The sequence below is a fragment of the Liolophura sinensis genome, chromosome 7 (assembly GCF_032854445.1).
Source record: "Liolophura sinensis isolate JHLJ2023 chromosome 7, CUHK_Ljap_v2, whole genome shotgun sequence".
In the NCBI taxonomy this organism is placed as follows: Eukaryota; Metazoa; Mollusca; class Polyplacophora; order Chitonida; family Chitonidae; genus Liolophura; species Liolophura sinensis.
In genome coordinates this window covers 22,701,404-22,713,850 of record NC_088301.1, presented here as the reverse complement: position 1 = coordinate 22,713,850, position 12,447 = coordinate 22,701,404, and the positions used below count along the sequence as shown (strand labels likewise).

The window sequence follows — 12,447 nt, the reverse complement described above, 5'->3', positions numbered from 1 at the left end:
ACTTGTATGCACCAATAAATCTGCAGGGTTCTCGAAACCAACAAAATCTGGATATGACTGCACTTTAGCCTTCTGATAAAACAAAAAATATGAATCATATCTTACCAAGTTTTCCCAGGCCTGGTGTATATTAATCTATAATTAAGTGACTTTCGGTGTATTTCTCTACAATAAACACGACACCACACTATATGCATGCACTGCACTACCGTGAGACGATTTCCCATCTGGTTACAACATGCCTTTTACGTACAGCGTACGGATGTGCTGTAAATGTAATTAAACATCAATTAATAACGGATCCTTAACAATTTCTGAGTCACACATATATGACGAAGAGGAGTGATTTGGTGTGTGTACATATACATGTGGTGTGTCTTGGTAGTAAGAGCCCATTCCGCCAAAGCGCTGCCGCCACTGATGTATCATGTCGATGACACCAAACATAACACCCCCCCCCACCCTTCCCCCGTCACATTACACTGACACTGGGCCAACCAATCATGTTGTCTTCTTGATCTAACCTGTGAGAGCTGAGTTCCAAGCATACCAAGCGAGGCAAGCAAACAGCTACCATTTTTTAAAGTCTTGACCCGACCAGGGTGTCATCCCAGGTTTCCCGACGTGCGGGGGGGTGGGGGTGCTCTAACCATTGGTCTTAAGGATACATATACACTGTATTGAATCACGGTTACAGCTAAAAGGGGTGTACATAATTCGAAGGTAATTCAATACTTCAAACACAGACAAGGTGTTCGCATGCTTGCAGGCTTGTACGTACCGCTATTGTTCTCCGTGTAGATCTACATTTATCTTTGTACAGTATGCTCCTACATGTATTTTTTTTTATCTACACCATTCACGTGTCTTTGTAAAGTCAATACTTACTACATGTTTCTCTGTGGTAAAATTTTAGTACAACAAAATACTGAGTATATGTACAAAATAGAGTATGGACAAAAAGATCAAAGTCATTACATATAGTGAAACGAAGCTCATGCAGGCTCATATTTATACACACGTGCCGGTACAGCGAAAAAAATCTTCATGACGTTATAATGGGATCACCATTAAATGTTGGCGATATCATCAGCCATTTATAATTTATGGCTAACGATCACAACAGAAAAGGTGCATGGTATCAGGCACAATTCTGGACGTGGTGACTCTTCCTATCACATGGCCACATAATAAGTCGCCAGGAAAAAACAAACTGTGGTAACTCCCACATCCAGCAAGGAAGAACTTGAACTTTGATCTAAAAAACACAAAGGAAAATGAAATACGCCATGAAAGACAGTTTTAAATCGCACGTCTATAAGGACGGCTACAATAAGAAGAGCAGAGGTCTAATAATGAAGTGAGTTTTAAAGAGAAAATAAAGTTGATAACTATTGTATTTTGTCGCTCGAAAAAAAAAAGTATCAAATTCAGTATGCAACACAAACAACTACGATATAACAGACTGGGTCAATTTAAAAATTAATTATTTTCTCTGTATCTATGTACATCTCTCACAGGTACGAACGCAAATTATGTAAAAACAATGAGAAACCAATCCGCAGTATATGCAGCATAAATTATTTTTTTTTATACTGTTATGAAAAATTTATTCGGAACGTAAAAAAAACTTGAATATATAATCTTTTTAAAACACCATTGTTTTCACCCGACACACATTGCTCTGGTGACCATATAACGTTACAAACACAAATACGTGGTATAGACCCCGAGAGGATATGTCAAAATTTGTATGCAAATCACGAGTGAAGTTAATTACACGTTCTCGGTGAAAGGCTTTACCGTTATATGTAGTGGTATACCATATCTAACAGTTAATATTAAGGTTTTCAAACTGATACTATACATATCAATACTGTTAATCGAACTCCGATGGTCGAAAAAGGCATGGAAAAACGCTTAGACAAATTGTAAGGGGATATCGTATATTTTATTTATGTATTTATTTATTTATTTGATGGTTGTTTTACGCAGTACTCAAGAATATTTCACTTATGCGAGGGCGGCCAGCATTATGGCGGAAGGAAACCTGGCCGAGCCCGGGGGAAACCCACGACCATCCGCAGGTTGCTGCTAGACCTTCGGGTATCGTATAAAGTGGTATCATAACTCAATGGGAAGGAATTCTGCAAAGGTAAACTGCAAAGATGCCTTAATGTTCTTCCCAGCAAAGATGATTTTATGCCTTTATTGTATAAAATGCACTTTACTGCAAATTCTATACCCCCATCAACTGCCCATGTAGGAAATTTGCTGTACACAACTGAGAAATATCAAAGCGTTCATTAATTCAACGGCGTTCACTGCATGCTTTTTGCAACTCGTTCAATACATGAGCCAAGAAGATTGTATACTTAGCCGGCGTTTATTTGTTTGTCTGCCTGTCGGTCAATAATTTTTAAGAGAAAAAGTTTTGGATGGATTAGATAAAAAAAGAAATGTGGACATAAAAAAAGGTTGCTTGTTCTAAGTCAAGCATCAGTCCATTGCATCTTGAAAGAGATCTATTTCAGAGCTCAGGAAATTTTTACACAATTCTTCACCATTTTGGTGAGGAAATATATGATGGCCTTGTAGTTTTTGTGCTAAATGTGACCGTACAACTATTTATAAAACAGTCATAATGTAGCAATTTTATATAAAGACTGCTCTCCAGTGAACAGCTGCATGTCACTGCTAACTGCGAACTGATAACATGGAATGTTCAATCACTTGTGGCGGAGGTTTTCGTTCTCTGAAAGCATCTAGTTTGTCTAATTACAGATAAGAAAAACAACTAACCGGTAAGAAAGACTCGTGTTGGTTCTGTTTGTGGATCTGTCAAATAAACAGAAAAAATATGTCGGCAAACGTTTTTATACGGCAACGGAAAATGACATCACTTGCACTAAAGTACTGTGTAGTATGGTACACTCAAAAAAATTAATCTCTTAATTTTAACAGAAAGCCTGTTGTCTGAGTGATGCTAGAATGTATTCTGTTATTATAACACAATATTTTGTCACATTTAACACAATATCCTGTTAGTCTAATAGAATCTTTATCCTGAATAATTTTGTTATATTTAACAGAACAATCTGCTGCAATATAGGAATACATTCTAGCATCACTCAGACAACAGAATTTTCTGTTAAATTTAACAGATTATTTTTTTTTGAGTGTATATAATGAATTGTCTTTTATGCATCTTAGTTGGCTTACTACTTGTTGAGAAGAGTTTGTTTGGGTTTAGGTTGATTCCAAATGGTCAGTACATAATAAGTACATTGAATTAGTAAAAAATATTCAATGTTACAAAAGGAATTTCTAGCGTACCAGCGTGAAGCAACGATCCACGAGCCTCTCACCAAAGCGATCACCTTGAGTTCAACTCCCCTTCGGCCCTACGTGTTTGTGGGATGGTTTTAAAGCGAACTGCGAATGGTCGTGGGATTGCCCCGGGCTCTGTCCGATTTCCTCCCACCATGATTATGGCCGCCTTTTAGTGAAATATTCTTTAGTAGAGGGCGTAAAACATCAATCAAATAAATCAAATAAATAAACAAAGCTTAAGCTTAAGTCGAATATACAAACATCATATTAGCTAAGATGATTTTCAAATATTTTGTTTTGCGCAGAAGATTAAAAGCATGGACTTGTGAAACAGCCCCAAGAAAATCTCGTCTTGTTAAAACGTTAAAACATGTATAACTAACCCCCATGTGTCACTGTATCTGCCTTGGTTTGAGGCTCATCTGGCTTTGCCGTAGTTACGTTTTCACAACTGTAACTTCCTTCATTGTTCTGGCAAACCTGGTCATCATTGCAAGGCCTTTGCTCAGTGCACTCATCAACGTCTAGATTGCGAAAAAGGGGAAATCAAAATTCACATCCGTTAATTTATTATGTTTGTGTTTAAACAATGATACTATCAGCTGAAAAGAGCACATTTTCTTCTATCTGTTGGTGCCTGCTGCATAATTTTGTGGTTTTTGAGCGCCATACATGTAATGCCAGAAAACCGCAAAGCTAGCATAAATTGGTGGGTAATGGCGTCCTCCGTCTTTAAAACCCTGTAATTTATGCTGGAGGTGTGTTGCCACTCAGCCGACGAGAGTCGTTTAAACTGCCGGGGTGTCCGTGTAAACTCGGAACTAGGTCCAACGTTCCAGTTTCCCGATCGTCAAGCGGAAATCGAACTGTACTGTTCGCTACCTTCTGGGAAGAAGAGTTCTACCAGAAACGTTCGCCGGCAATTCTCCTCATAACACAGAAGACTTCAGGACTAGTTCTTAGGCAAAATGGAGTCGCCAACAGCGGATTTTGGCGCTGACTTTATTTGTAATTTATCAACTTGAGGTAGGAATTTTTTATGGTATGCACCTGCGAGAAAATGCATACCCTTTTCAATGGTATTTGTTTGAGATTCAAATTTTCTTCTCTTTAAGAGAAACTACATAAACATCTACCAATCACATACAACAAAGATAAAGAAAGTATTAAGCAACCGGGAAGCATGTGGTCAGTGCATGAGGGATGTCATTGTAAATTCCGTGATCCGGCTCTCATTCTCCATGATTCATGTGAGATATGAAAGGATTGATTACTCCTTTGTGCAAAAAAAAAAAAATGTTCGATTACACTAATCAAAAAAGGCGGAAAATCATACCTCCAGATTGTTTTAATGTATGTGTGGCCTAAACGTATTATAGCATTTTAGTTATAATAACAACCGGTAAAGCATCAACCGACTGGTAAATTAACCGAATGGATAACAAGGCACATGGTAAATGAGAGTATTTTGTGGATGTGTGGATCTCTTTCTCACCACATTATCCCCTCCATGAAGGGTACGTTTATGCCGGCGTTTATTTGTCTGTTCGTCTGTCGACAAATCCACCGCAGAAGCTATGCACCTGGAATGAAAATTAAGTCCAAATTCTTCGCTCTTCCAGTCCAAATACTCCACTCTTCAATTCCAGATAATACTTCACTCTTTATTTCCAAATACATCACCCTTCAATCCCACATAATATATTCCACCCTTCAATTCCAAATACTTCAATTCCAAATAACACTTCACCCTTCAACTTAAAATACTTCACTCCACAATCACAAACATTACCTTGACAGGCATGTGTATACGAGGCATGGATCTATACCTTGACAGGTGTGTGTATCTGGAGAGTTGATCCTTACCTTGACAGGTGTGTGTATCTGAGGTGTGGATCTTTACCTTGACAGGTCTCTGTATCTGAAGAGTGGATCTTAATCTTGACAGGTGTGTGTATCAGGAGACTTGATCCTTACCTTGACAGGTGTGCGTATCTGGAGAGTGGATTATTATCTTGACAGGTGTGTGTATCTGGAGAATTGATCCTTACCATAACAGGTGTTGGTGTATCTGGAGAGTGGATCTTTACCTTGACCTGTGTGTGTATTTGGGGAGTGGGTCTTTACACTGACACATTTATGTATCTGTGGAGTGGATTCTTACCTTGACAAATCCCTTGGGCGTTCAGTGTGTATCCAGGCTTACATTCACACTTGTAGGATCCCACTGTGTTGATGCAATCGAAATTTCTCCCACAAGGTGGTGGTGTTGCAGCACACTCATTATTATCTGATACATAAACAAGCACGATAGCTTTTAAATCATAAATCTACGACAAAATAATGTATACATGTAAAATACGTGGTTTAACACATAGACATTTTCGCTCTACACTAAAAAAAAATGAATGTTAAAATTAACAGAAAGTAAGTTGTCTGAGTGATGTTAGAATGTATTCTACTATTGCCAGAGATTATTCTGTTAAATTTAACACACATATTTTTGTAATTCAACATAAAGATTCCACCAGACTAACAGAATATTATGTTGAATATGACTCAGTATTATGTTATAATAACAGAGTACATTCTAACATCATTCAGACAACAGACTTTCTGTTAAAATAAACAGATTTTTTGAGTGTATATTTTCGTCATTTATAGATTAACAGATCACCAGCTGGAAATCTTCAATGGAGTCGGCGGTACCTGGAGCTGGCTTTAAACGCGCGACCTTGATCGTATTGATCAAAGACGTGTGTATATTTCGTGATTTATTACATCGACATTTTCGCTCTATATTTTCATCATTTGCAGAGAAAAGGTTGATTTCATGTTGAAACAACCAGCTGTACATCTTCAGTTTCATCTTCAGTTTCAGTTTCATGGAATGAGATGAGCAAGGTTTTGTGTTGTGATTTCTTACATAAATAAATGACTGTTCGCATGGGCAAAAATTTCTACATATAAAGCATGACGAATATAAACGTCCGCTGGATTATCACAACATACTTTGACGGTAGTACTACTGTAAACTAACGAATATGTAATGCCATAACTTCTTCCACATAGCTTGCGTATTACAAACCACAGATGCATAATCTACACTAACAGGGGACCAACGTTCGCTGCAATTATAGAGGGAGTTATTTTCTAAAATAGAAAACAGGAAACATATACCGGTACCGATAGATTACTCATGTATATACAGTACTGCCCGAGCCTAACGACGTACTCTACGCGTATCATCCGCCCATCCTACGCGCTTCTTAATCGAATGCGGCGCGGATCAAACGGCCATGATGGGCGGCCCATGCGCAGATGATGGCACCATCCTGATAGCATCTTGATCTTGACTGGTATGGCCTGTACATCGTGGTGACGAGAAAGTTATTAGTGAAAGGTTTATCGTTTGCCTAACTTTCACTTATTCAAGCCAGTAAAAGGTGAGCTAGCCCAATGCATGACTTTCGAGTTTCGCTTTCCTGTTTCTCGACGAAGTCTATAAGTGTCAGTGGGAAGGTAAAACCGGTTCCAGGACAACCGATGACGTAAGTTTTCGCCAAACGCTCTACTAATAATACAAATTAGCCATTTGTGGTACTAAATTACAATGTATAATTTCTTTTATTTAACAGTGAATAATTGCGGAAACAATCAAATCTCGATCTGCGTATTATTATGATAATATGCAAATTAGTAACCGCGCCGGGAACTAGACCGTTTCCGAATGTTCTATAACAAGGTTGGATGTATGATCAGCGTATGAATATCTTCCTGTGATACTACACCCTTCCTACGTGGTTGTTCCGACCCACATCTGTGCCCGATATAGCGTTAGGATCGAACAGTACTGTAAAAGTGTGTGTGTCCATGCAAGTGTTTAAAATAAGTGTTATGTAACAATTTATGTGCCGTATTCGTCGATCATCAGTCTACATCCCGTCGCATGACTGAAAAATTATTAAGTACGACGTACAACCCCAAGCATAGATACATGATATACATGATACAAAACAAATTAGTACAGATGCAAAAATCCATGACTCGTTTTACAGAATATATAGATGCAGTCTTACGCCAGGTTTTGTTGTTGTTGTTGTTGTATATTTACGTCATGGTTTCTGTAACGTTGCTTTACACCGCTATACTGTACATACACAGTCATTTTCACTGAACAATTTCAAAATTACAAGCACTTTATAATTTAGCAGTTTTACAGTGTTAATATTTTACAAAATAAACAGTGATTTAGTGCACCACTTATAGATCCGATTTAGTCTACTATCAATTTACCTTCACAATTCAGCTCTTCTCCGGTCTGTTGCTCTATAGGAATGAACCCTTTTGCACAGACACAACCTCCCAGTTTGTCTTTACAATAGCTGGAGTTTAGACCGCAAGGAACTTTGAAATCACATTCTGAAAAGCAAACAATTTAACTTATTTTACTTCACAAGAACCTTAGGGGATGGAACGCAGGTCAAACCTGCTTCCATCGGGTCCAAAAGAGAAGTTTAAACGGTGGTAAGGTTTTGGATTAACGGCTTGTTTGAATGCGTAGAAAATTGGGAAAATAGAAAAAAATAGTTGACAAAACTGGACGAGAGTGTATTGGACCATATCCCTGCACAAAACAGTTTTACATAACGCTTGCATTAAAAGAAGGTATGGAATTTTTTGGAACAAAACTGGTAAATGGAATAATAAAAAGAGATGAAAGAAGGAAAGCAATCGTACATTTGCCAATAAACACGAATAACACGAAGTACTTGGTGGCGCGTTAACTTTCCCCTTGACGATTCTTTCACCTTTTCCATTGCCACTTATTTAACGCAATGAACTGAATTTTCTCTCTACTGACATAACTTCCCTTTTCAATTCAGCTCAAAATTTCATTTCATCTAATTCGATTCTGCAAATACAACAAAAGACTTTAAATTAGGTGCTGGCCCACAGAAAAAAGAAGGAAAGGGAACTGAGTTTTTGTTGGAACATCTTTTCTGTCTAACTATAAGGATGGGCATGGTTAAAATCATCACCACGCATGTGCACGGCTTATGCGTCCTATTAACGCAGATTTCTGATTAAGGCAGTTTCCGGAAACTTTTGAATCTTGACTTCCAGGATAACCCGGGATAGTGGAAAATGAGCAGGCGGGTTGTCGACGTGATAGTTTGTAATTGATGATCCGCATTCGATAAGAACCAAAATGTTTGTGTATGACTCATGTAGTCCACATAGGTGGTGTAATCTTACTGTGTCACCAGTAAACTGTGAAACACAGATGCACCAATCACACGACAGGCCTTCTATTACTGTTATACGACGAGGGCAAAAAATTTCCATACGTTGCTTTTGGAATTAATTAAGTTACTACTCTGACATTCTCATTAATCAAATTCTGAATAAATCATGCGCGAAGTTTCACAGTGATTCAAATATTCCATCAATCAAATGAATAAATCCAGTACAAAACCTTTATTTGTAATGGAACGCATTTCACATATCTCTCAATCAAAAATGCAAATTAGTAACAGAACCATTATTTGGAAGGAAAACTGAATTTCCCACTCTCTCACATCGTTCATCTATCAAATATACAAACCAGAAGCAAATCCAGCTCAAAATCTTCAGTTGTAGTGGAAAGAATGTAAACTTATCATACTGACTCACGCCTACATCTTCCGTCAATCACATTTACACACCAGAGTAGAACTCTTAATTGGAATGGAAAGAAAACAAAACTTGGCGTAGTGACTTAATGATTCACTTAGTACATTGTCCATCAATCAAATATGCAAATCAGCAACTCAGCCCTTAGTTGCCGTGGGAATGAAAACTAAATTTTCCACATTTACTTACTCTCAGATTTTCCACGTTTACTTACTCTCACATGTTCCATAAATTTCCATGCTGCCCTCAGCGCAGACACATGTGTACGAGCCATTTGTGTTTACACAGTCAAAGGATGGTTTACAAGTTCTAGTCCAGGTGGTGCATTCATCAATATCTAAAAAAAATACACGGCATTTATCTTTTTTTTACGTCTTCATAGTTGTCAACGAAGATTTCGGAAGAGAGCTAAGGGGATAAGTAAAAGGAGTTTCCATACTCCTTACAGCGCACGTGCCACTCTCTACGCTCGCTTCATATCACTGTCATCACTAGATAAGCTTGACCTTAGGAGCCTTTGTGACGCACGTATGTTTGTTTAGAGTTAGCCTCACCACTGGTGTTCTCGCGCAGAACTATTTAATCAGCATTCGGCAATAAAATTGTTTCAGGTGTTGATTAGAATCATGTTGCGCATGCTTTAGATAAAGAGAAGGAATGTGTTTAAAGTATTATTCGAAACAAAAATAGAGACAGAGTTTCTGTGTTTTCTGACATCACTTTCTGCCGCATCACCATGATCCAAGTGACCTCGGCGTTGTTAAAGATTTTTGTACAAAATTGGCTAGTGGTGGCGGTGATGTAAAGCGAACGTAGGTAGTGGTGCATACGCTGTTAGGAGTTTGTGGAGTTTCTCGCTTTTATATTGAAACGAGGCTACTTGCAATTTAAAGCTTACAACTGTATATCTGTATTTATGCAATTTCAAAAACACATTTTTACCGGCACCGATAGCTCAGTTGGTAAAGCGCCCACTTCGGGACGGTAGATCCACGCTCAATCCTGGGTCGGGTCACACTTAAGACCTTAAAAGAGGAAGCTGCAGGAATCCATCCTGCAACAAGGAGGCACATTACATGCACTCTAAGGATTCTTTCGTCGTCATATGACTGAAAAATTGTTAAGTACGACTTTAAACCCCAACACTCACTCACTCACTAACTCAAAAACACATCTGAAATACAGCTGTCTGTGTTTTTGACTTTAACCTCGTGCACTCGTACCTTTACACTTTATGCCGTTATTTCCGGATTTTTCATACTCCTCGTATCCCTTCCTGCAGACACACAATGTCGGATGTACCGACCCATGTGGGTTGCAAAACTCGGAATTCACATCACAAGGGTACGTTGGATAACTGTAATCACAACCTGGAACATTCAAATACTGTATGCATTAATGCATAATTGTAAAGTTATACAGACACACCACATACAATCTGCCTGACTTTAACTTCCGTTCTTTTGCCGGTGTTTTTTTTTATTATTATCTGTCTGTCTGTCGATTTTAATGTGATTGTATGTTAAATGTGATGACAACACAGTATTTTGAGTAATTCTAGACCAATGACATCTAATAATTTGCAGTTATCATCACTGCAATTTTTGTACTTAATTCTGCTTAAGCCATGGTGTTAATAGACGGCGTGTCAATTGCTACTATTTATGAATTTACGTGAACAATTAGAATAAAACCCTGACTGAGGTAAACTGACAAGAGATTATGTATCACTGGTTACGTGTGACCATTTGCCAGATATATTACACTGTCATCGCTGCTCTGGTTTTACTCTCTATACGTATGTATGTAGGCACATTTAAACTGAGATGAAATTTCGTAAATTAAGCGTCAGTCCATAAAGTTGATCTGCACTCGGAGAAACGAATTTTGAAACGACGCTTTTGGAAACATTTCGTGTATCCATCCACTGGCAAATGGACAACAACCTCTTGGTATGATTCACCGTGAGGACGCGCTGAAGCTTTTCTCAGATTTCATTTTCAGTTTGAGCACAAAAATAAACTCAAATATTAGTCAAGCTTTAGCTGCATGCCTCCGTTTGTCGAGTGTAAGTTTGAAATTTAAGCTGAGCACAAAATCGTTGTCAGAATTTTTTTTTCATAATTCCACGTCCATGGTGTGAATAGCTTTCCACCGCTCTGACTGTTTGTGAGGCCATGGTAAAACTAGGTGGTCGACAACGCTTGTATGACCGTCTTGGATAGTCTAACGTTGGTTGACTGTTGCTCAGCGCCATACACACGAATTATCATTTATACAATGGTAATCACTTAGAGGGTATAGGACAGCCGAGTATCTGGGGTAAACTACCGCCTTTGGTAAGTTATATAAGGCGAACTTCCATACATGTAACGTGCGGATATGCAGGCTATTGCCACACATGGGTCAAAAACCAAGCTCTAAAGGTTTAAAAGCTCTAAAGGTTTATACATTTTGCAAACTACATGAAGTCACGTGCTTCAAAAATCTCATTACATAAATATAATTAACATACTGTATTCGACAGATATCTCTTAAATACTTCGATTCCCTACACTTGCGATAGAAAACACTCAAATATATAGCTTACCTGGCAAGCAATACACGGTGTTCAAGAACAGAGAGAAGAGGAGAGCTTGTACAGTCTTCATCATGAACAAAAGTTCACAAGTCTTTGCTGGAATGTAGGTGTCAAATATTTACACTCTATATATCAAAAGGATATGCGATCTGCATCTCCAAAATTTAACGCGTGGAGGTAGGAACTGTTGACTTGTTATCCTGAAACACCACTCCAGTTAGCTTTTTGCCTTATTATAGGCCTATCTCGAATAGCTTTAGAGCTGCACGAAATTTAAGAAGATAAGATTGGCTGCTAGCTAGTGCAGTTTTGTATATCGTTCTGACGTACCACATGCGCACATGCACCCGATACAAATCACGTCTACATTTGTAAGTCGCGACCCTCTTCGCGAGACACGCATCCTGACTTGCATATGAACTGTTCACTTTCAATTAGCGGGGCGTGTCCAATATTGAAGGAAAATAAGCACACATGACCTAAATTTTTACTGTAGGTTGACATGGAAATTAAGCGAATTTTGCGCTTGCATTGTAGAACGAACCCAGCGCACATGACTGAATCCAAAAGTAAAATAACACATCTAAAATTTGTGGCGATTAGCCCATTTTCATGTTTTCGCTTTTCTATGACTTTAAGACTCCACAAAGCCATATCTGGCTTAAATTAAAAATTAAATCCTCTCAGTTTTGCTTATATTTAGTCTTTGTTTCTGTGAGTAAAAATTTGGGCACATTTGTATTGGCTTATACTAATGACGTGGACAAAATTTTAATTTCTAAAGCCGAAAAATATACTTTATGATCGTATTTCAATTTTCGACATAAGTCAGAAATGGCTTTATGGAATCGGCCCCA

At 38.2% G+C, this 12,447-nt stretch overlaps 1 protein-coding gene and 1 long non-coding RNA gene across 2 annotated transcripts; both read right to left on the bottom strand.

Moving 5' to 3' along the window:
• Positions 1–634: 634 nt before the first annotated feature.
• Positions 635–5,614, bottom strand: LOC135471750 (uncharacterized). Its single transcript, XR_010444468.1, has 4 exons — positions 5,498–5,614; positions 3,717–3,857; positions 2,803–2,838; positions 635–1,258 (listed from the first exon to the last, which is right to left on the bottom strand). It is a non-coding gene; the product is annotated as an uncharacterized LOC135471750 (long non-coding RNA).
• Positions 5,615–7,609: 1,995 nt separating this feature from the next.
• Positions 7,610–11,906, bottom strand: LOC135470742 (adhesion G protein-coupled receptor E2-like). Its single transcript, XM_064749781.1, has 4 exons — positions 11,600–11,906; positions 10,233–10,379; positions 9,224–9,346; positions 7,610–7,755 (listed from the first exon to the last, which is right to left on the bottom strand). The coding sequence occupies exons 1-4, from the start codon at positions 11,661–11,663 to the stop codon at positions 7,610–7,612; spliced, it is 480 nt and encodes a 159-aa protein (XP_064605851.1). The 5' UTR covers positions 11,664–11,906.
• Positions 11,907–12,447: the final 541 nt, after the last annotated feature.

Excerpts from the sequence above, each read along its gene's own strand:
- LOC135470742 (XM_064749781.1), bottom strand. The coding sequence starts at position 11,663 with ATGATGAAGACTGTACAAGCTCTCCTCTTCTCTCTGTTCTTGAACACC. Across the intron at positions 9,347-10,232 it reads TAACGGCATAAAGTGTAAAG|ATATTGATGAATGCACCACC; the intron begins GTACGAGTGCAC and ends TATTTTTTTTAG. Across the intron at positions 7,756-9,223 it reads AATTTATGGAACATGTGAGA|AATGTGATTTCAAAGTTCCT; the intron begins GTAAGTAAACGT and ends TTTGCTTTTCAG.